Genomic DNA, 23,420 nt, shown 5'->3' with positions numbered 1-23,420 from the left:
GCTCCGGCCCTGCCCCCCAGTCACACCTGCCCCCCCCCCGCCCCCCCGACCTCCTCTGGGGACAGCACCTCAATAGGACCGCCTGGGTGGGCGGGCCAACCTCCCGCCTTAATCACAGGGCACGCCCTCGCAGCGTGAGGTCACAATGTCACAGGTTCTGGGGGTCAGGTGGGGGCCTCTTTGGCGGGGACGGTAGTCTGCTGAGGACAGTTCCTAAGCGCAGGCTGAGGGCAAGTCCCTTGTGATGTCATACGGGAAACAAAGGCCCGAGGTTGCGTGGAGGGTGCTGTGGGGTCTGGGACCCTCGACCTGGATGTCCCGGGCCACATGGCCTTGTCCTAACAAGCCTCGGCGCTGGGCACAGGGCCTCTGCTGTTCACGCGGGAGACACTGGCTTTCTCCTCTTGCCACGTGCCCGGGGCGCCAGAGAGTTGGTGCTTCCCAGGGCCGGCAGAAGGCGCCTCCGCAGGTCCTGGGGGGCGGGGGCAGCACCCCTCAGCTGGCTTTGTTGATGATCTTTTGGTCAACAGTCACCCTGCTGTGGGTTTTATGTGTAAAAGGAAGTGCAGTTGGCTGTCCCCACGCCGAGTCTGTGTGTGTCATTTCTAACCGGGCGGGTCCTCGCTGCCTTGCTAATTGCAGGGACGCGGCCTTGCAGGGGCTCGGAGCCACCTCCCAGTCCTGCCCCACCAGCCACCTGCCACCTGCTCCATGCCTCTGCACCTGGCTGGAATGTCCCCTGGTGTCCTGCCCCTCCCAGGCTACCCCGCCAGTCCTGCCTCCCCTGCTGGACAGGTAGCCCATCCTGGCCCCACCGGCTCCTCACTGAGGGCCTGCCCGTCTCTCGGGACAGACTGGTTGACACCTAATGATGAAAGCCAACCTCTTTCTCCTGAACCCAGCAAAACCCTCTCGTTTTTGCTGTGAAGGGGCCTGGCACCTATCCCGGGGCTCAGTAAATGTTGAGCCCCCAGCCCCAGACCTCAGTCCTGCCCGTCCTCGCCCCGTCGTGAGCCCTGTGGTTCGGCTGCGTTTGCGGAAGGTCAGCCCACCGGTCAGGGCCAGGCAGGCCTGGGACCCTTCGGGACGGAGCCCGAGAGGCGGATGATCTGAGCAGCCACTGCTCTGCACGCATCGGGGGTTCACAGCCGTGCGCCTAAAATGGGTACGACTGCCCAGGCCCCTCCCCTAGAGTTTGCTCCCACTGGTCTCTCGGGAGAAGAAACCAGATGTTAAAGGTCCCCAGGGAGCCAGGTGCTGCAGTGCTGAGAGCCACAGGCGGGGGGCGGAGGGGAGGGGATTTGGCCACCGTGTGCCAAGGTGTCCTGGCCTCTGTAAAGAAATCCCCTTCGGAGTGAAAGCGGGGTTGGAGGGGGAGGGAATCCGCAGGCCGTCACCTGCTCACCCCGCTGCATTTCTGGGTGTGAACACTGAAGGCCCAGGAAGGGCGGTCTTTTTCCCCCCTCTCCTGTCCTCTCCTCTCCGGTTTGAAGCTGTGACACAGTTTCGGCCTGGCTGTCAGGCCTCCCCGGGGCAGACAGAGAAGCGGGTTGGCGTTCGGCTGGAGAGCACTGGAGGCTAGAGGCAGACAGCTGCAGCCCTGGGCTCGTTCTAAATGAGCCAAGCGGGACTGTCTCCTGACCGGCTGCTCCCCGGAGGTTCCACTGTGCGCCGGGGAGCCTGGTGGCTTTTCCTGGGGTCCATTGGTGGGCACCCCCACAGCCCTGGCTGGGCAGGGCGCTGGTTTGTGGGGGTCCCTGGAGGAGCGTGGACAGCACACAAAGGGGCGGGAGGCAGCCAGGGGACAGCTGTGCGCCTGACTGGGGAGGCCAAGCAGCCAGCGTGGAGAGAGTCCAGTTTCATTAATGCAGTCGTTTGTTTTGCCCTGGGCCCAGTCATTTTCCTTCCTCTGTGGGCGCGGCGTGGAGAGGGTGGGGCCGCAGGCCCGGCGGCTCCTATTCATTACTGGGGTGTCCGAGGGCTCCGTGGCCCTGAGTCTCCGGGCCTGCAGGTGGGGTCCTGGGCGAGGCTGGGTGGTGGCCGGTCAGACATCAGTGACCCCGGCAGTGTTTTCACTGTGTGATGTTGGCCTTGCGGCTTAGCCTCTCTGAGACTCAGGCTCTTCTCCAATAACCAGGGACAGACCGTACCAGGACTCAGTCGTCAGCTCGGTGTGAAGGTTCCACGCCGCAGATGGGAGGGTTGGGGTCTGGCCTGTGACTGCGAGCATGCGTTGCTGCCCGGTGAAATTTGCATGTGCGAATAGGAAAGGGTTCCCTTCTCAGTGCCCTGCGTGGGTGTGAGAACTCCTTCCAACAGCCAGGGCTCTGAAGTCAGCGCTGAGTTTGCAGTCGCTGCCTTGGCCTGCACCACCCTGCAGACCCCGGCGGCGGCCTGGGGGCAGGCAAGGCCACAGGAGGGAGCGGCCGGGGCAGGGGTGCCCGCACCTCCCAGCCTGCCTGGCTCAGGGCGGCCACGCTGAGGGGCGTCCTCACCGGAACCCGATGCTCCCCTGATAGGCCTCCCTCAGCCCTCTCGCCTTCATCTATAAATAATGCCTGTCTCACATTCAGCCCGCACCTCCTGGAGCTGCTGTGTGTGCCAGGAGGCAGGTGCTAATGGCTCAGGTGTTCCTGAACTGTCCCGTCACGGTCCCACCTCTGCGCCTTTGCTCACGCTGTGCCCTCAGACTTGCCTTTGGTCCCCACCTCGCTTGGCTGCCTGTCGGAGTCCTGCTTGCTCTTTAGCACTCAGCTCACATGCCGCCGCCTCCGGGAAGGCGTCCCTGATTCCCCCCCATCAGCACATGCTTGTTCTCTGGCTCCCACCCCTCTAGGCTGCACCTCTTCATTCCTTGCCCTTCAGTGAACACGGTTATTCCTACAGCTCTTTCATTAGGTAGAGAGGCCCTCAAGGAAGGGGACCGTGTCCTTGGACAAGCATATGTAATGCCGGTGCTGCCGGCACCTGGCCCTGCAGCCGGGGCAGACCTGCTTGCTCGCTGAGCACCCTCTTTCTCTGCCCACCCGGCAGGGTCCCCGAGAGGACGAGAGGGTAGCAGAGCGAGTGTGTCTGCACTGAGGCTGCTGAGCAGCTCACAGCTACGTCTGGGACCCTCAGCGTCCCTGGGGCTCCTGTCCAGCAGAGGCTGCCCCAGCAGAAGCCTTTCGGCGTCTGCTTGCTTTCCCCTCGTGACGGGGCGCCCACACCCGCTGGAAGCCTGGACTGCCGTGAAACTGCTCATTCTCCTTTCTAGCCTCGGGTTCTGCTCTGGAAGAATGCAGTCAATGGTGACCGTTTAGGACTGCTCAGCGTCTTGGGACTTGGTGGGGTTAGTTTCAAACATCCTCCAAGTCTGTTAAGAAGACGGGACCATTTGCAGGCTCTGGGGATTGCTGTCCCGGGCCTTGCTGGGGAGGGCCGGACATGCTCCTGCGCCACAGGGGCATTCAGCTCCGAGGCCTGCCGAACCGGGCCTGTGGGCAGGCTGGGTGGGCAGTGGCCGCTCGGGGGCTGAGCACCGGCCAGGGACTGGCCTCTTCCCTGCACGACAGGGCGCTGCGCGAAGTGGGGCCTCTCTTGCCATCTCTGGTTCAGTCTGCGCTGAGCCAGGGGGAGGGGGCAGCAGCCTGGGAGGAGGGGGTGCTCCCCCACCGCCCGGTCCACAGCGTCACTTCATCTCCTGGAGCCTCTGAGGCTCCGTCTGTAAACGGACGGCCCATTGCCTGCTCACAGTGAGACACGACGGGACGAAAGCGGGGAAGGCACACGGTTGGTGCAAAGGGTGCGTGGTCGTCGGTGGTTCTGTGGACTGTCTTCCTGTGTTCAGGCTGCTTACAAACAGCAGACATTTATTTATGAAGTTCTGGAGGCTGCAAGTCTAAGAGGAGCCGCGGCAGACGCGGTGTCTGGTGAAGGTCCGGTTCCTGGTTCTGAGCTGGTGTCTCCCGCCTGGGCCCTCACTTGGTGGGAGGGACAAGAGCGCCCGGGGGTCTCTCAGATGGGCACTGATCTCACTCATGGGGGCTCTGCCCTCGTGACCTAATCACCTCCTAAAGGCCTCACCCCAATACCATTGCAGTGGCCATCAGGTTTCAACCCACGGATTTTGGGGGGCACAGAATTCCAACCACCACATCGTCCCCAGGGCTCCCTGTGATTGCTCCTCTTGCGGCCCAGCCTGGGGGACTCGGGGCATCACTGCACCTCGTTTCTGTGCTGCTGGTGGGACGGTGGTGCCTCGCCATGGCAGGGGGAGGGTCTGCGGTTCCCTGTGGGAAGAGCAGCCGGCTTGCTTGTGGTGGGAACATGGCCCCAACTCTGGGAGGCAGGGCAGAGTGGGGGCGCCTCCTCCCTGCTTGATCTCGAGTTCCTGACCCGCAGGTACGTGGGGGCACCGGCCTGGCCCTCGTGGGTGAGTCCTGGGCCGGGGGGAACGGCGGGGCTGTGGGGGAGGAGCCGAGAAGGCAGCCCCTCTCAGAGCGGTTCCATCCTCCGGGGCAGAGCGGGCGGGCAGCCTGGGGGGACGTGGCGCCCCCGTCTGCTGAGGCCCCTCAGCCCCGATGGAGCGGTCGGCCGGGCTGCCTCTGCCGCCGCCTCTTAATGAAGTGGACGGGAAGTGAATTAATCGGTCAGTGTGCTCGTGGGCACGGCGCTGTCTCCCGGCAGAGCCTCCACGGAGGACGCCCAAGGCGTGCTGTGGCTGGTCTCCGGCTAATGACCTGCCACGAAGCCCTCCTGTCCCCCAGACCTGGGACCTTGCGGGGACTCTGCACTGTGGGAAGGGGCTGCAAGGGAGGCAGGGCTGGCAGGGGCCCCAGAAGGGGCAGCAGCCGGAGAGTCAGGCCCCGTGGGTCACTGCGGGTCACTGCGGGTCACTGCGACAGCCCCCCAGCCACTGCTGGCACCCTGCCCACATGTCAGAGGCGCTGACTGCTTCCGTGCCCGCCGCTCGCCCCGCCTGCTGCGGAGGTGGGGGGCGGGGCACTGCCCAGCCAGGGAGGGAGCCAGGCCTCACAGCCTGAGGAGGCAGGGTGTCCTGGCGGTCAGCGCCAGGACTCGGGGCCAGTGGGGAGGGGCTCACAGACCCTGCAGACAGGGGGCTCCCGCCCGCCAGGGGCTGCACGAGGGCCTGTGAGGAGGGCGAGGCAAGGGCTGTGGCTCCAGCTCCTGGAGGCGAGGCTGTTGTGGGGAGCTCCTGCCCAGATGGACGCTGCATCAGGACCCCCGGCATCGGCCCAGTGGGCCCAGGACGGGCCAGGGGAGGGTGTGAGGGGCGCCTCGGCCAGCCCAGCCTGGAGTCCCTTCCATAGTCGCCCTCCACCCCCATTTTCTCTAGGAGAGCGAGGCCGGGAAATGACGCTTCCCTCCCCAGAGGCTCCTCTCCTCATTAATGCAAACCCTGGGATTAATTTAATTACACACTCGCTAGTCTCCAAGAGGCTGGGCCTCAGAGGCGCCCGGTGGGATCACGAGTTGCCCGAGGCTGCTGGGAAGGCTCGTCCTCCCCGGTGCCAGGCCCCTCCGGCGTTGCTGCCCCCCCGGACCCCCAACCGCACCCCCACCCCCCGCAGGCCCCACCTCGCTCGTTGTCCCCCACTGCAGGGCGCCCGTTCTGGGTGACCAGCTACTGACACGGCGCGGCTGAGCGTGGACCCAGGGCCCCGTGTCGCGGGGAGGCTGACCGGGCACCTGCGGGAGGCGGCCCGGGGTCCGGAGAAACTGCCGGGCTGGGCAGGCCTGGGGCGGGACCTCAGGGAGGGCCCCCGGCCCGGCCGGGGGGCAGTGGGCAGGGGCAGCCCGGGCCCCCGGCCCTGCTCCTGCCTCCCCCGGAGTGACATGTGAGTCACCTCAACGGCTGGCTGTGCAATGTGAAGATGCAATAATTTAACCGATTCTCCTTTTTGTAAAAAAGAAAAAGAAAAAGAAAAAAAAGATGGCTCTCTCTTTTTAAGCAGATTATTTGAAAATGAACAAGAAATAGCGTGAATAAATAAAAAAAAATCTCTTCTTCCTCGGAGGAAACAGCAGCAGCACCGGCAGGATTTCCTGGCCTCCCTCCGGACTTTGTTTCCACACTTAGATTTGTTACATGCAGCGGCACCTGCACCTGTAATTTTGTGTCCAGGTCGCTCTGTCAGTGTTGAAGCGTTTCCCACGTTGCTCAGGGGAGAAGCTCTTGCCGAACGCCATCCCAGTGAGGGCAGGGTGTAGCTCTGCTCTGCTGGGCCGGCGGGTGTGTGCAGGTTTGGCCGCCGGGACACCGTCTGCTTTCTTCATAATTAGAGTTAATTCTTTAGGAGAAATGCTGCTGGGATGGCCAGATGATTCCAAATAGTTTAAGACTCACATGCTTCTTGCGAAATTCTAACGAAAACCCACACCCCCCAGTGGCCCGACGTGTGCTTTGTTCTCTGCAGCTGCCCGGGGCAGGGGCAGACGCACGCCGACGGTGGCTGGGGCCCCGGGCCTGTGTCCGCGCGTGGCAGTGGGGAGGGACAGACAGCTGGCTGGCCCGTGGCTGCGGCCTGCGGGCCCTGGAGTCTGGTGCTGTCGGGGCGTGGTTGTCGGCGGGGGCGGCTGTTGCTGGTCACTTGGTCTGTGTCCCTCTTCTGGGGCTGGCTCTGTCCGCACACTTCTCTCCTCCCTGCTGTCCTGGGAGCTGGGTAGGGAACCGGCTGTGGACCGTGGCTGAGGCCACGGCCGGCGCAGACAGGAGCAGTGGCGCTTCCCACCCACCTGCCCGCCCGGCTGCCTGCTGCCTGGCGAGGACGCGGAGGCTCGCGGGCAGCCAACTGCGTCAGAGGAGAAGGGAGACGCAGGCAACTCCTGACCGCCCTCTTCCCCTGCCCCCAACCCCCGCCCCCCGAAATGGCAGAAAGAGGCAACACCGTCCCTGTAGCCTGGGGGCCGTGGGTGGGCAGCGCGCCCACCATCCGAAAAGCCTCCGTGCTGTCCAGGGCTGTGTGTGACTTGGTGACCTGATAGGGCCAGGGGCCCCCCTCCTGAATCCAGGGCTGTGCCTGGTGGCACTGTCTCGTGGTGGGGGCTTCAGGGAGCAGGGAGCTGGCTTGCGGCTGTGCCCGCGGTGTGGGCAGTACAGGGGCGTCCAGGGGTGAGGCTTGACCAGGAACCGCCTCTTCTTGACCAGGAGCTTCTGCCCGCTTCTCTCCGCGGTGCTCTGAGCGGCCGGGCTCGGGCTCCGAAGCACTGACCTTCCGGGGCGCCTCCGCTCATCCGCCAGCCCGTGGGGCCATTGTGTTCCTCGTGGCCTCCTCGTCTGGGAAACGGGGACAATGCCTGCTTGACCTTGCCCGATGCACGGGCTGCCGTGTGTCACCCGGGGTGGGTGGTGGGTGCTCCCGTCCCCCACCGACCCCACCTTGGGGAGGCCAAACGGGGCCTCCGTGTCAGCCTGCGCGGCCGAGAGAACTGGGGGCGCCTTTGCAGTTTATCTTGTACGTCGTTTCCCCGCTGGTATCCCGGGGACTGTCCTGCCACCAGCATGTTGGGCGCACGCGGGTTTGGGGAGCCTGGCCTTACCCCGGTCCTTCCCTGTGCCCTGCGTGCCCGGAACACCAGGCCTTTCCCATCAGGCCTGTTAGTGTGGGTGGGATGTGGGAAGGCACATGGGAACTGCTTGCCAATTTTGGGTGACTGAGGAGTAAACGGAGGCTGAGGCCAGGCACGGGGCCGGGCCGGGGGGTAGACTGTAGTGACCCTGAGCCAGGGAAGGGTGAGAGCAAGGCCTCGGTGCAGCTGCAGCCGCCCAGGCTGGCCAGGGGCCGCTGCCCAGGCTGGGGGGCGGGGGTCCGCCGGGTCTGGGCATGTGCACAGCGTCCCCTTGGGGCGGCCTGTGGAGCCACGGCCTGGGGTCCAGCCTCACCGCCGCACTGCCCCGCGCCATGCTGTGGACAGGCCCCTTGCCTCTCTGAGCCCTGACTCCTTGGCGGTCGGAGGGGCTGTCCAGGGGGCGAGGTGAAGCTGGTGTGGGGAGCGCCTGGCCCCAGGGCCCCGGCAGAGCGGGCCTGCGGTCGCCCAGTGCCACCCCTGGAGCTGTGTGGGCCGGCCTGGCAGGGAGCCACTCTCTGCTGTCTCTACGTGGCTCCGGATTCCTGAGAGGTGACTGGGTGGGAGGGGCGGGTTCGGGTCCCCAGGAGTGAGTGTGTGGGCGGGGATGGCCCCTTCCATTCCTGCCCAGGGCTTCCTTCTGCTTAGGGAGCACAGCGGGGAGGGGTGGGCACACAGGCACCTCTGCGGGCAGCCTTGTTGGTGGGTCGGAACTCTTGGGGCCTGGACCGAGCCCTGGTTCAGGAAGGTCATGGCATCTTGGGGCGAGGGCTGCTGCCGCCCCAGCCCTGCTGGGTGCCAGTGGAGGACATTCCTGTCATCCACGAGGACGCCAAGGGGCCAGGCTCACTGGGCAGTGCCTGCCATGCGCTGGAGGTGGACAGAGGCTTCTGTTCCCACGGGTGTGTGATGGTCCAGCTTGTCCTCCGGCAGCCTCCAAGCCCCCTGGGCCTCCCCAGGAATGTTAAAAGCCCGGTGGGGTTCCTCCCCGTTGTTCCCGAGGCGGTGGTGTGGGGGATTACGGAGCTGGCTTTGGTCGAGGGTCTCGTGCCTTCCGAGATGAAGGGTCGGTGGTGTGATCTGGGGAGACCCTGTGTCCCGCTGGGGAGAGCACGGGGTCCAGGCTGGCATGGGCTGTGTGAGCTCAGTGGGGTGCTCGTGAGGACAGGGGACACACAGGCTGCCCCTTCGCACGTGGCTCCTGACCGGCCCTGCCTTGCCCCTCTGCGCCTGCACCTGCGCCTGCCAAGGTGGTTTGGCGCCCCTGCCTGCCCTCCCCCCCTGCTCGGCCTCACCTTTTCCGTCGGGGGCGTGGGGAGGGCGGCCCTGCCCCCGTGACAGAGTCTGACAGCTCACATGCCCCTCGTGTCGTTACAGACCCCTCGTCCGCCTACATCAGACAGCTGGAGACCAAGGTGAAGCTGCTGGAGGGGGACAAGCTCCTTGCACAGGTAAGCTGTCTGCGGCAGGTGACAGGGCCGGGCCCCCTGCACCCCCGGGGCCACCCGCCCACCGCTCCCGGGCCCCCTCTCGCGGGCTTACCTGGGCGCCCCCCGCCCCCCTTCATGCCCACGACCTCCCATAACCTGGCCCGCCCCTCCCGCTCCAAGTCACCTCCTGGAACGCTGGCACCTGCCCCTTGCTCCACGGTCTCCGGGGTCCCTCTGTCATACCCTTTCACTGTCCTTTCTCCAGTGGCCTTCAAGCTCCTTGGGGGCCATGCTGGGCCTCTCCCAGAGAGGGTGTGGATACACAGTCGCCGAGGAGATGGGTGCTTTGCCCCGTGGCAGACGGGTGAGCCAGGGCCCCGGAGCGGGACTGGCACGCCTCTCTCAGCCCCATGGGGAAACCTGCCTGCCCCCGCCCGCCAGGCCTTTTGGGGCCGGGGTCCCCCCTTCTCCCTCCTGGGCCGGGCCGGTGCCCGCAGAGAGATGAAGTCACGTCGCATCCCCAGCACGTCCCCAGCACAGGGACGGCAGGTTAGAGGCCTGGCGGCGAGGGCGGAGCAGGGCCATGTGGCTGGGCCACAGTGGGCGGGCCTGCCAGCACGAGGGCCTGTCCGGCAGGGGCCGGGTCGGACGGCTGCTGTCGTCAGCCCCCGGGGGCCAGCTGGCTTGGCCGACCCCTCTAGCCTCTCTGTCCCTGGTACCCATCCCTGGCTTCATCTAACCCCTCTCCCCCACCGCGCCCCTAATCCATAAGTGGCCAGCCGGCGGGGATGCCCAGAGCATGTCTCTGGGAAGCAGCCCGCGCCGGGGGCGGGGTGGGGGGCTCAGCTGCCTGGTGCTGTTGCTAGGCGACCGGCGGGCATGGTGCCGCTGCCCTGCTCAGGAAGCCCTCGGCACCCTCTCTGCTCGTTGGGTGGCCGGGGGCTCACGGCCGAAGCACGGTGCACCGCCCCGCGCCTCCTCGGCCCAGCCCGGGGACAGCTCCCGCAGCCCACCAGCACCCACCCGGAGGAGCACCTGCTTGGGCTGGGGCTCCCGCACCCCGACCCCCAGCTCAGGGGCAGAGCCCAGGGTTAGACTGCAAGGCTGGCCTGTAACTTCGTGCGTGGTTAAGGCTCTGCCTTGTGTGGGCTCCCCGGCAGTGAGGGCAGGGAGGGGCTGGGGCTCCCGAGACCTGCCGACCCACACGGACTTGGCCTGGGTCGGCCGATGTGGCTAAGGCGGGTGTGAGGTGGGCTGTGGGGGCTGGAGCAGAGGTGACGGAGGGGACCCCGGGGTGACAGGGCAGCCTTAGGGCTCAGGGTCTCTACCTGGGAGCAGGCACCCCCAGCTCGGAGGGGAGGGAGCTGCCCCAGCCACTGTGCGGCGGAGCGAAGGCCAAGGCTACATCTGGCGGCGGTGTGAGTGTGCCCCGATATGCCCTTGCTCTGTCCCGTTGTCCCCTGGAGAAGCCGGGGGAGAGCTTGAGCTCTGAATATGGGACGCAGTCCCACAGTCCAGCTGAAGTGTTGCTTGGTCCCTGACCCCCGTCCCCTGCTGTCTCAGGCCACGTTGTCCCAGTGGGAAAACATGCCCCAGCTCCAGGTGTGGGACCTGGCTGTGAACGTGTGGAAAACACGCATGTGCTCAAGCCAGGAATGGCAGCCCTTCGTCTTCCTCCCACGGGCACACCTGGTTTCACAAGGGAGCCCCCCCCCCCCAATCTGTGTCCCCTGGCCCCACGCCCATGCGTGCAGAGATGGCAGTGGACAGGGGCCCTGTGACTGGGATGGTGGGCGGATGGCAGCCGCTTCCCCCAACCCAAGTCAGCTCTGCCCCCTCCCAGGGGTCAGCCTGGGGCTGCGGCCTGGCAGCAGCACCATGAGGTTCTGTCCCATTTGATCCCACGCCTGGGCCAGGCCCACCCTGCTGACGTCGTCAGATGGGGGGCGCGGACCCTCGGCCCAGGCCCATGCCTGCGAGCTGCAGGCAGTTAGGTCGGGGCTCCGGGACACGGACGGGCTTTTGCCTGCTGGTTGCCGGCGTGGGAGAGGGGCCGGGAACTCAGAGACCACCCAGGGTGGGCGGCCAAGGGGCTTCTTTCTGTGGAACTTTCCTTCCTTCCTCAACGAAGGCTTGTGAGGCTGAGCTGCTATGGCGGTGGCGGTGTGAGCTCGTGTGTGTCATGGGGGGCAGCCCTCCTGGTCCCCTCCCTCATCCCTTCCTCAGCAGCGACTCTGCTGCTGGGCCGGGTCCCTCAGCAGGTGGGGGTCAGGAGCCGGCAGCTGCGCCGGGCGGGGCGCTGCTGGTGCGCTGAGTCCTCCTGCCCTTGCCCGGCCCCCGATCTGCAATCAGCGCCAGCACCTCAGGGCCAGAGGTGTGGGCCGAGCCCCCCGGGTCACGGGCAGGGCTCCTGCCGCCCCGCTGCCCGCTGTCCCCCGAGCTTGGCCTTGGGGGTGTGGGTGGGTGCTGCTGGCCGTAGAGGCGGTCCCTGTTCTAAGTCACGCAGGAGAAGCGACAGGGAGAGGAGGCCCCGCTGCTTGGGGCTTCCTGGTGACCGTTCACACCTTGCTCGCCTTTGAACTCCTTGGGGGCTCAAGTGGCACCAGCCTCAGAAGGATCCTCAGGCCACTCCTGTCCCCGGGCTGTGTTTGCTCACCTGTAAACGGGACACCCACTTGGTGTGTAAGGAACCACCTGCTGGGTGTGTGGCCGAGGGTGCGGGGGTGCCCAGGCGGTGGCCTGCCCTCGGGGGCTCACTGTCCAGCCTCACTGTTGTCCCGCCTGACCTCCTCCCTGTCCCGCCCAGCAGGACTCAGGCACACAAGGCACTGCTGGAGGACAGTAGAGGCAGGGGGAGCCGTGTGGTCAGGCCACGGTGAGCGGGCTGGCCTTCTTCCGCAGGGGTCCTGGGAAGATGGGGTTTACCAAGCCTTCCTGCCCCCGGCTCGGGCGTGGCTCCTGCCAGCAGCCTTTCCAGCTGCTGCAAGTGGCTTGGCGCTTGTTCCGAGTGCTCGGCTCTGTGGCTGCCCGCCCTTGCCGATGGGATCACGATCCTCCCATGGGGAGCCTGACCCTGTATCTGCTGGGCTGCCAGCTACTCAGGGACTGGGCATCAGGGTCTGAGTGGTCCTATCTGTGTCTCCCATCCCAAGAATAGCTGGGCTGAGTGGATGTATCTCGGGGAGCCCCTGTCTGCCCCCTACCCAGAGTCCTAGGTCAAGAGGGGAGGCTGGTTCTTGCCCAGAGAAGGGAAGGTCTGCTTAACCAAGGGAGAACTACTTTAAAAGGTAGTGAGCACATCATCTTCGGAGGTAATCAAGTGATGGATGGATGACTATATTTGGGAACCTTGAAGATACTGCTGCCGTGGGTGGTATTCTGGCCTCGGTCACATGAGCTCTGGCTTGAGAGATTTTATGGCTCTGGCAGTTAAGTCCTGTCACTGAAACCGTTGCACAGAAATCTCCAGCTCTGCACAGTGAGGAGTCCGCCTGCTCGCAAAGGGCTGGAGAGAGCGGTGCTATTCTCTGAACGATCTTAAGAGGATGTGGCTTTGGGGCTTGGGCGGGAGGGCAGGGAGCCTGCACGGATTCCCACTTCCCACCGCCCCCCTCTCCCCCCATGGCCTCTATTTAACTCCAAAATAGCTTTAATTAAAAATGTGCCAGAGTGTTCACAGGCGAAATTACTGTATTGCAGTTCGTATTTTCTTTCTCCCGTCAGCTTTACAATTTCATCAGCACAGCTGCTTCCTCGGCGCTGATTCATCGCGGCCCCTGTGCACGTTATTATTTTTCCTGCGGGTTGTCTGGGCCCGGCCCTGCTGGGATGCGGGGGGCTATAATTGGTGCGGGGGGCCTGGGCTCTGTCTTTCCCTTGGTTAAGGCCCCTGCTGGGCTGGTAAATGAAGCCTCTGCGTGCACCCAGGAGCCCGCTTGGCAAAAGCGCAAGGAGCCCGTGATGCCGCCTCGCACTGGGCGAGCGGGCGGCCGCCTGCGGGGGTGCGGGCGGTGGTCCAGGCCTGAGGCTGAGCCGCCCCGAGCCTGCCCGCCCCCTCCCTACTCCAGTGCCCCCATGCTGCCAGGCCACGCAGGGTGGATGTGATCCCAGGATTTACACCAAGCACAGATGGGGAAACTGAGTCCTGGTTGGGCAGATTACTTAGCGTGGGCGATTGTATTAGCCTACCAGGGCTGCCGCAACAAAGAACCCCATGCTGGGCAGTTTAAACCAGTGAACTGTGTCATCTCAACGGTTCTGGGGGCCGGAAGTCCAAGATCAAGGCAGGCACGGCCCCTCCCGAGGGCGAGGACGGGAGGGTCGGTCCCAGGCCTCCATCCTTGGCTGAGACCAGATGGCTGTGTTCTCCCTGTGTCTTTACAATGCCTTTCCTCGTGGGCATCTGTGTCCCAATTTCTCCTTTATAGGAGGACACCGGTCACGTTGGGTTAGGGCCCGCCCCGATGACCTCGTTTTCACTTGATCGCCGCTGTGAAGACCCACCTGCAAATCAGCCCCATCTGAGGTCCTGGGGGCGCGGACACCAGCGTGTGGACTGGGGAGGTCCCAGTTCAGCCTGCAGCCTTGCCGCTGTTGGCCTGACGTGTAAGAAGGCGGCTTTGGGTCCTGGAAGAATCCCCGGCCAGCTCTCAGCTGCCGTGTGGCTTAGGCAAAATCCTGTGTGTGTGGTGCCTTGGTCTCCTTACCTGTAAGATGGATGATGGCGAGGCCACTGTGTCACCTGGGGCATGGACAGGAAGCTGGCCCCTGGGGACGCCTTGGGCAGTGGCTTGTCTTCTCACCTTCTCCTGGTCCCAGAACCTGGGATGCTTCAAGGTCTGGCAGGTGGCACCACCTGGCCTGTGGCTTGGGCCTGCCCGGCCCCGAGTGAACCGCTCCTCTGTCCCTTGTCTGAGTTTTGAACCCTCCAGGCTGGGGGAGAGGGGACAGGCCAGTGGCCGTCTGAGCCCATTTCCCAATCCCTTGAGGAGGACTGGCCATCTGGTCAGTGGGTTCCCTTGCCCAAGGCCTCTGGAGATGTGGCCCTGTGAGATTTCTGCAGTGGCAGCTCCGCCCGCGGGCTCTCTGGGACTACAGGCTCCGGGCCACCCTGCCCCACCCGCCTGTTTGGTGTTTGGGGTTGGCTGTGCGTCCCCGCCCGCTTTGCTGCGGGCATGTGGCCTCCCTAAGTGCCTCATTAGCAGAACCTCAGAGCCGGTCCAGCCTCTCCTCAGCCAGGGAGAACACCCCCTTCCGGCACCTGAGCAGATGGTCAGCCCAGCAACACAGGCAGGAAGACAGTAGGGGGTTCTCCTCTGTCCCCTTGCCTGAGGCGTAACCCATGTCCACGGAGAGCCACACAGGAGGACCGGGTCAGCACAGCAAGAGGCTGTGCCCGGGCCTACAAGCCAGAGCTAGGCTCCTATCCCCAAAGGGCTGCTTACCAGCCCAGTGGCCTTGGGCTGGTGCCTCCATTTTCCTGTCTGCAAAATGGGGACACATGATGTGCCTGTCCCAGGATTCAAGGGCCAGTCGTGGGGAACACAGAGGGCTGTGGGCCCTCACCTGTGGACCATCCTGCTGCTGAATGTCCTTGCGGACCCCAATTCATGTGGAAGCAGAGACCCTGGAAGTTGGTGGGCTGCTCAGCTCCAACACGCCATGCAGGAGGTCGGAAGCCCACGGCCACCTCCTTCCTTGGAGGTCCTGCGGCCTCCCCGGGGGCCCTGCGAGGGCCGCGGTGTGCTGGTGGGGGAGACCCGGCCCGCAGGCCCCACCAGTTGCAGGCCCCACAGTCCTGGCCGGGGGCGCAGCAGTGCCCGCTGAGAGCAGACGCGCTGCGGCCGCACATCAGAGCGCCTTGGTCGGGGGAGCCCGCTGGGCCCCAGCCATGTTCTTAATGGCCTGCAAATGAGTTCTCTTAAAATTAAAGAAAAAAATAAGAGTAAAGCAGGTAGGTAGGACCCCCCCCAGCTCCTGCGAGGGGCCTGAAGAAGAGCGGGGCGTGAGTCCCCCTCTGGTCTCCCTTAGCGGGCGGGGGTCTGGGGGCGCCCCACCCCACCCCGGCCTCTCGCAGGGGCAGCTGCATCCTGTGGGAGCCGTGGGGAGCGCTGTAAGGGGCGAGTCCCGGAGCCAGGCCTTGTTAAAACTGGCGCTTAAGATAGTGAGGCTCCTGTGGGGTGCCTGGGGGACCCCCCACTCCTGCCCTTGGTGTGGGGAACCCGCTCTGGCCAAGCGGAGGTCCTGGCGGCTCTGGGCTGATGGGTGTCCGGGGTGCTGGGTGACACCGCCCCTCTTCCCTTCCAGCCGCCCTGCCCCCACATCCGGCCGAGGAGCTGGCTTCAGGTAGAGCTGCCAGGCGGGACTCCGGTCCCCGGTGTTTGGGGTGGGGGCTGTTTTGAGTGCTGTGTGGTGCCCTGTCTGCTCTGGGTCCCCTCCCGGGAGCTGCTGCACGGGGCCCGCCCTGTGTGCCAGTGTCCCCCCTACCCTGCACGGACAACCCTGGGGTGCAAGAAGGGAGGGGGGGTTGGCCAAGGCCGCATGCGTGTGTGGTGGCTCCCAGCTGGCCCGGGCGCCTGTGCAGGGACCCTGGGGCGCAGTGCTGGGCGCTCCCCCTAACCTGGGAGGCGTTACTGCTTTGCGAAGCAGGGCTGGAAAGTGTCCCTGGGGCCCAGTCCTGAGCCCCACCCTCCCTGTACCTGGGGTGACCCCCTCTGTGGGGGTACTGCCCCTGGTCATTGCATGCAGATTGGCCCGGGGTCCTGCGTCTGGTGTCCCGAGTGGTCCCCTGCGAGCAGGCTGCAGGGTGGGGACAACCCCCACCCCCCGCCCGGGCGCACGCTCACCCTGGGCCCCTGGGCCCCTGCCCCCCTGCCGGGGAGCACACAGTCCAGGGCCCGAGCCCTCTGGGGCAGGAAGGAGGGGCGAGGGGAGCCGCCCCCGCAAATCCTGAAAGGGGGCCTGCCCACAGCTGCCAGCCCCCTCGTGGAGCCCCGTGCCGTGGCCGTTCCTGGGGCGTCCCTCTGACAGCGCTCCCAGGTGTTGCGGGGGGGACTAAGGGAGTCCCTGCAGCTGTGTCGGCAGAAGCCCTGGAGGGAGGCTGCTGGCCGAGGCCTGGGGACCTGGGGCGGCCAAGCTCACACAGCGGGCAGCATTGTGGTGGCAGCCTTGGACAGAGCCCGGCGGGGCACAAGTGTGCACCCGGAGGCCCCGCAGCCTCCTTGGTCTCCTCCTGGTCCCCGGGGCTCCCTCTGTCCTTGGGGGGGTCAGTGCCGTGTTTGTAGTCCTGGACGGTTTCCTTCCCTTTTAAGGATTCTGGAAATCCTGTTCCTCTCCTGCCGGGTGTGTCAGAGCTGACCCCCCTCCCCCGCTTGGGGGACTGCAGGCCTGGCAGGCGCTCTACCCAGGGAACAGCCGTGCCTCCACCCACTAGGTACAGGCCCAACCCCCCCTCGCCCCCACCGGCCATTTCAGCTCCCTTCTCAGCGAGGAAAACCTGGGGCTTTCTTTCTTCCAGGGCACTGACGGGCAAATGCCAGGATTTTAATTTGGATTTAAGTGCCATTATGGCTCCTCATTTCAATGCGTCATTAGTCACGTTGCCCCTAATGAGAGATTGTGCGTTTTCCCACCAGCTTTGCGGCTTGCTGATAAAGTTCTGTGGACGTGCAAATATTTATAGATGATCACTGAAGGCAGGGGTGGGAATTGAATGCTGCTAATTAAAAACTCCCCCACTCCCACACATGTACCTCCTCCCAGCAAAACTATCTGGGGGAGGGAGGAGACACAACCCCGTGTTTTGAGTAACAGCATGTGACCTGGTTCAGAACGCATTTGGTCCAGGGCCAGAGAGGCTGGGAGGAGGTGGGACTCAGCCCAGAGCGGAGCCCAGGCTGCGTGTGCGGAGGGACAGGGCAGGCTCCGGTGCCTCTGGTTAACCCAGGCACGGCCGCCTCCCGGCGCATGGCAGTCCCATTTTATGTGAGATCGATGGTCATGCCCAGGGTCTCCCTAGGGAGAACCTGCCCCACTTTGGGCGCCACCAAAGGAGTGAGGAGCAGGAGGAGGGGCCCCCCAGGCGTGGCTGCTGCGCCCTGTCCTGCCCCTGCCCTGGCTGGCCTCCTCCCCTCCAGCATTTGTTTGGGTAACTCAGCAGCCCGCTGATTGATGGGACATTCCCCCTGCATATTATCTGCCCAGCGGCATTCCCTCAGTTGCTTTGAAGTCGAAAAGGGTGATCAGGCCAGAAATACCATGAAAGGCCCGGAAGGCCTGGCTTCTGCTCAGCGGGACCCAGGGCCTGCGTGGGACTGAGCACGGCCCCTGCCTTGTCCCCTCCCTGTCTTGCCTGGGTCCCAGGTCCCAGCCCCAGCTCCTGCCAGAAGGAGAGGGGGAAGGGCCAGCTGTGCCCTGAAGGGAACTATATCAGGCCAAATAGGTGTGTTCATCATTCATTCATTCGCTGGTTCCTCACGCACTCACTCACCCCTCCCTCCCACCCTCCCTCCTCAGCTCACCTGGGTGTCAGTTAAGACCCCAGCTTGCAGTGGCCCCTCTGAGACCCGGGGCCTGCGTTTGGGGGCTCCTGTCCGATGGAGGCTGAGGGGCACCCCAAGCAGAGCATTGTGCGGGGCCCGCCTGGCAGCCAACCCCGGCACCTGTGGGAGGCAGGAGGACTTTCCTGCAGAAGGGGGGTTCCGGAGGGCGCGGGGAACCCAGGTGTGGGATGCTGGAGCCGAGGAACGAAGGTCAAGGTTGGGAGAGCGCATCCCGTCCACTCACCCACTCACCTGTTCACTCACCTGCTAACTGGCGTTCGTGCAGCATAGGGCGCAGGGGCAGGGGAGCAGGAGGAAGCGCCTGCCTGGATGGGATGTAAGAGTCTGCGGGGGCTGGGGAGCAGGGGGGCAGGGAGAGTGTGGGCAGGGGTCCCCCAAGCCGATGGCCAGCGCAGACCACAGCTGTGAGGAGGAGCTGCTCCGGGGGCCCGGCTCGTACTGATGGGCACAGTCTTCCCCAGTCCTCTGACCGCACCCCCCGCCCCCCGCCCGGCTCCCCGCGTCTAACCTCTCTGCCCCTCTCTCCCGTGCAGCAGGCAGGCTCTGGAGAGTTCCGGACGCTGCGGAAAGGCTTCTCCCCATACCACTCGGAGTCTCAGCTCGCCAGCCTGCCCCCCTCCTACCAGGATGCCCTGCAGAATGTAAGTGCCCCTCCCCCAAGAGCCCCACTGTTTCCCCGTGGACCTGGCACCTCCGGAACCCTTGGCCCCCATCCCAGCGGAAGGATGGGGCTCAGACCCCTTGGTGACCTCCGGGGCCTGAGGACGGTCTGTGGCTGAGCTGGGTCGGAGAGGGTAGCGGGTCAAGGCTTGGTCCCTCCCTCTCCCATCTTCTGGAGCTTTGCAAGGGCCAGTGTGGAGGTTTGGGGTGGAGGCTCCCCAGCTTGGGGCGACGCTGTGGCAGCACCAGGCAGTATCCGGAGGCCACGAGAGCAGCTGCCCAGGCCCCGCTGTCGTCCTCCTGCGCAACTCGGCGGCCTGCGTCGCCCCTGAACGTGGTGGGGAGGGGATGCGGCTGGCGCTGGTGCTTCGGGTGGGGCTGGGTCGCTACCCCGGGCTCTGTAACGAGGCTGGGTATGGGGGTCATGTGCTGCGGTTATCCACAGGGGCCTCCGGGTTATCCTGGGCTGTGACCCGCCCTGATGGGACACGGCGGGCGGCGTGGGGCCCACCCTCTGGGACGCAGACAGCAGCCTTGGGCGTGGATGTGTCTGTCAGGCCTGCGTGGCCTCCTGGGACCAGCATACCCCGGTCTCTAGGGGCAGAGAGTCCATGATTGGTGGCCAGGGGCTGGGAGGAGATTGAATGGGGGGGTTGTTAAAGGGTGCGGGGTGGCTTTTGGGGGTGATGGAAATTTTCTCTTGTGGTTGCACCTGCCTGTGAATGCGTTAGAAACCACTGCCCAAGTAGCACATACCCTCCTGAGCTCGGAAGACGATCGTAACAAGACCAGTCGGCGTTCACTGAGGCGGGGACCTGGCCTTCCAGGGCCGGCCTGACGTCGCTCTGTGGGTCCTGGCCCTGCTTCTCCCCGCCACCCCGGCCGGCAATGACCGCCACGGCGCCCCTGCAGGGCCGCGCTGGCCGCAGGGCTGGTGGACACCTGTGGCCAGCTGGCTGTTTCTCCTGGAGGCTCTCGCACCTCGCCCCTCACACCTCACCCAGGACCGTAGCGCAGATGCTGTGCGGACAGGACAGCAAGGCCGCCAACAGCAGATGCTCCAGATACTTATGCAGGAGCCTGTGGCTGAAGGAGGGTCCAGTCGCTTCATGCGTAAGGGCCCCGGGAAGCCCGTGGCCCTTACGCATGGGCATCTCCACACCATCTCCCCTCCCCCTTGGCCCATTCTGACGCTGACGATGGCGGGCGCTGTGTCCTGGTGCGGTCTCGGGGGTCTGCGAGCTGTCAAGGGCTCTGCTGTCCTGTGTCAGGCCTGCGGGTGCGAGCAGACGGAGCCGTGCCCACAGAGGGCAGGGCGGTGCCAGCGCCTGTCCCACCTCCGGCCTGCCCAGGGTCTCCCCAGCTTCTCCCCCACCAGGGTCACTGGCCCGGGGGGCCGTGGGGCAGGGCGCAGGGCTTCTGCCTCAGGCTGCAGCGGGGACACTGACCTCTCGGAAGGAGCTGTCCTCGGAGAGGGGGTGGTTTGCACCCATCAGCCTCCTGAGAAGGGGGATCAAGGCTTTTGGCTGCCCCTCGGGGAAGCTGGTCTCCCTATGTTTTTTGTCAGTGGACTTTATTTTTAAACATATAATTCAATGGTTTTGAGTATATTCACAGATGTGTATAATCATTAAAAGAGATTTTAATCGCTGCCCCCCCAACACTACCCCTTGGCATTCCCTCCTCACTCCCCTCTCCTTCGTCCCTGGGCAACTACGCATGGACTCTGCCCCTACAGATTTGCCAGTGCTGGACCCTTCACGTAAGGGGAGTCCTATGGTACACGGTCGCCTGCTTGGGACTGGGGTCTCTCCCTCAGCACCACGTTTTTGAGGGCCGTCCACCTGGCGTAGCATGTTTCAGTACTTAGGTCCTGTTTATTGTTGAAGGAGAGTGCGTTGTGTGGGTGTACATTTTGCTTACTCGTTTACCAATGGCCAAATGCCCAGGCTGTTTCCTCCCCCGCCCCCGTGTTGTGATTGCTGCCGCTGTGGGGGCAGTTCTCCACCGGGCACTGGTGGGGACGGAGGTGTTCATTCAGCTCCCTCGGGGAGATGCTGGTCTCCCCTCTCTCGGCCCCAGTTCTCGAGTCCCGCAGGCCTGGGTTCGAGGCCCAGCCCTGTCGTTTACGAGCTGTGTGGCCTCTCCCCTCAGCCAGCCGATGGGGATGTGAAAAGCGGTGTCCTCCGAAGGGCCGTAGGAAGAACTCAGGGGGCGCCGGGAGTGGGAGGCCTCCCCGGGGAGCTGTGCTGGGGGGAACCCTGTGCTGGGGTAACAGCCCTGGCCGCGTATTATTGGTGCATGTTGTTTGTCCAGGGGGGACGTCATGTATAGGGTCCCATGGCTTCGCTCTGGCCCCGGATGCCGGCCAGGAAAGGGCTGCATTGCACAGCCTTCCCTGGCTGCTCCTGGCTTCCGCCTGCCTCTGCCTGCTCCCAGAGCAGGCTGTTCAGGGAGCCCCAGGTACAGGCAGGACACCAGGCCAGAGGTACCAGGAGCCGGGCGCCTGACCGTCCGCGTGTGGCTGTCGCCCCCTGCTGGCCGCTTGGGGGAGTGCAGCCTTCTGCCTGAGGTCGCTCTCACCTGTGTGGCCCGCCTTCCACCTGCCCGAGTCTCCCCAGAGCTTCCAGATCTTCTGGGCTCCCCTACATGGCAGACTGGACCTGGGCTGGGGTCAGGAGGCATCCCAGGGCTCTGCACACACGCTGGGACCCCAGGAGCCTTTTCGTTGTCCAGATGAGGAAACTGAGGCAGAGTAGGTGGGGCCCTGCCTCAAGTCAGAGCCAGCAGAGCCTCATTCAAGCCCATCTTTCTTGGGCCCCAAAGCTGTGGGGCCAGGCCTCCCTGGGGTCAGCGGCAGGGTGAGCCTGCAGGGCTCTGGGAGTAGGTGCAGCCTGGGCAGCAGGTGGGGAGAGGGGCGGGGGGTCAGCCGCAGGCAGAAAGTTCTGAGGCCTGGGGGTTCCCGCACAGCGTAGCCTGGATGGGCAGGACCCCAGGGCGGTGGCCCTCAGCCAGGCTCGCCGAGGCTGCCGGGGCCCTGGCAGAGCCATCGGGCACACGGAGGGGAAGGGAACGAAGGCTCAGAGAAGGGCGGGGCCTCTGCCCTGCTCCTGGGCCGCTGGGGCACTGCCAGTGCTTTCTGCCCGGTCCCCTCAGGCCCACTCCCAGCGTCTTCTGAGCACCTGGTTCCTGTGGGCCCCGGGGGCCTCCCCCTTGGAGGCGGCCTTGTCTGTGAGCTTCTCCCATGGCTCCTGAATCCAGGGCCCTCCTTGCAGCCCGAGGCAGAAGCCCAGCACCTGGCTCCCCGGCCCAGGGACCTTTGTGGGGAGAAGCTGGGGGCCCCTGGGCAGACACCTGTCCTCTGCCACAGGCAGGCAGGGTACTGGGAGGCTGGGTCCCCTCCTTGCCTGGCTCGTCCCTGCTTGCCGGTCCTCCAGTGTAGTATGGGAGTTTGCCACCTAATTGCCAATTAGAGCGTTTGCTGAGTCAGGTGGCTAGGTATCCAGACAGGGCTGGGAGGCAGGGCTCAGGGCCGGGAGGCAGGGGCTTGTAGCCGCCTTCGGGCGTGGGGCCAGGAGGAAACACCCTTTGGGCAGTGGGGGAGCGGGAGGGGCCTCTGGAGTCGGGGCGCCTGCGGTTCGCTAGGGGATCTGGGAGTCTCCGCCCTGGAGTGGCGGGCGCTGCCTTTACGGGCAGATGGGAGGCCTCGCACTTGCTCTGTAGAGGCGCCCTGTGGCGTGGTGGGGTCCAGGTGCCGCCCCTCAGCCCGGCCACTCCGCACACACCTGTCCCCTCTCCTCATCAGCCGCCCCTGCAGGATCAGAGGCGCGCCCCGTGCTGGCCACACCTGTGGTCGCCACCTGGGCCTCCTCAGGGTGCGCTAACCCTCGTGCTTCCCTCCCACAGGGCCCGGGCTGCCCCGTCCCCGAGCTGTCCTCGCCCCCCTCCGCTGGCTACAGCCCCGCGGGGCAGAAGCCCGAGGCAGTCGTGCACGCGATGAAGGTGAGGGCTGGCCCCGCCCCCTCTGGAGCCTGATCGCTGGTGACCTTGAACCCCACATGTGCCCCCTCGGGTGCGTCTCGGTGGGGACTGGGTGGCTGAGACTGCCTGGAGCGCTGCAGGGGAGGGACTCCAGGAGGCCAGGTGCTGGTAGCAAGTGTGCTACCTGCCTGCCCTCCCCACACCTGGGGAAACTGAGGCCTGGGGGAGTAGGGAAAGGGCAGGCACTCCCCTCAAGGTCAGAGTCATGGGCAGGGGCAGGCCCGGGGCTGGGACAGGCACCCAGGCCTCCCAGGCCTCCCAGGCCCAGCTGTGCCCGGCTCCTCCTGGGGCGAGGCCTCCAGTGCCTGTCCCCGGGACACATCCCTCCCCCCTGATGCTCCTGTCCCTTCCCCCGCCCCCACGTGCACACTGGGCGCTGTCCTGGTCCTCCTGCTCATTCATCATAAGCTGGGGCCCTGGGTCAGTCCGAGAGAGAGTCCACCTGTCCACGGTGGTCCTTGCTCCCAGGTGACCCACCCTCAGTTCTGCCCCCAGGGACGGAGTGGGGGTGCAGCTTCCCTCATGTGGTGTCTACAGTGTCATTGGGGTGAGAGGACACAACGAGGAGGGGCGACCTGGCCCTCAGGCCTCTCTGCACGCCCACCCCCGGGCTTGTCCCCTGCAGGTCCTGGAGGTGCACGAGAACCTGGACCGGCAGCTCCAGGACAGCTGTGAGGAGGACCTGAGCGAGAAGGAGAAGGCCATCGTCCGCGAGATGTGCAACGTGAGCACCTCCCAGGCGGGGGCGGGGCTCTCTCCGCTGGGCAGGGCGTCCCGGCCTGATACTGGGAGTGTGGTCGCAGTTGTCCCCCCCGGGGAAGGACCTGGGGAACGGGGAGGCGCTGGAGCCTGGGAGCCCTGGTCTGTCCTCACTGCACCTGCATCTCCCGAGAACGAGGTCTCTGCTCTTGCAGGTCGGTCTGTCCTGGGAACGTGCCCCTGGCCCCCACGACTGGTCTTCTTTACCCGTGCGTTCTGACCTCAGCCCTAGTCCCGGGTGGCTGGCTCCTGGCCGCCCAGTTGTGTGGGGCCCCTGGGACTGCTGGCCACACAGGTGGTGCTCAAGACTGGAGGTGCAGGGCACCCCTACTCCGTGGGCCTGAGGGTCCAGGTCTGCCTGGGAGGGACAGCCTCACCCCCTGAGCCACCTCACCGACAC

General features: G+C 65.3%; 1 protein-coding gene across 2 annotated transcripts in view; it reads left to right on the top strand.

Moving 5' to 3' along the window:
* The window catches only part of CCDC85C (coiled-coil domain containing 85C), a 68,213-nt gene that overhangs the window by 43,460 nt on the left and 1,333 nt on the right, over positions 1 to 23,420 (top strand). The window contains exons 2-5 of one of the 2 annotated variants that reach the window (XM_054567656.1): positions 8,947 to 9,020; positions 18,094 to 18,201; positions 22,127 to 22,222; positions 22,887 to 22,985. In XM_054567656.1, the coding sequence (XP_054423631.1) occupies positions 8,947 to 9,020; positions 18,094 to 18,201; positions 22,127 to 22,222; positions 22,887 to 22,985 (377 nt within the window). The remainder of the gene's footprint in view (positions 1 to 8,946; positions 9,021 to 18,093; positions 18,202 to 22,126; positions 22,223 to 22,886; positions 22,986 to 23,420) is intronic. The other variant, XM_054567657.1, reaches the window with a different exon arrangement.

The sequence above is a fragment of the Pteronotus mesoamericanus genome, unplaced genomic scaffold, assembly GCF_021234165.1.
Source record: "Pteronotus mesoamericanus isolate MK-2021 breed Mesoamerican mustached bat unplaced genomic scaffold, CSHL_Meso_final contig_192, whole genome shotgun sequence".
In the NCBI taxonomy this organism is placed as follows: Eukaryota; Metazoa; Chordata; class Mammalia; order Chiroptera; family Mormoopidae; genus Pteronotus; species Pteronotus mesoamericanus.
This window is presented reverse-complemented; position numbering and strand designations above follow the sequence as displayed.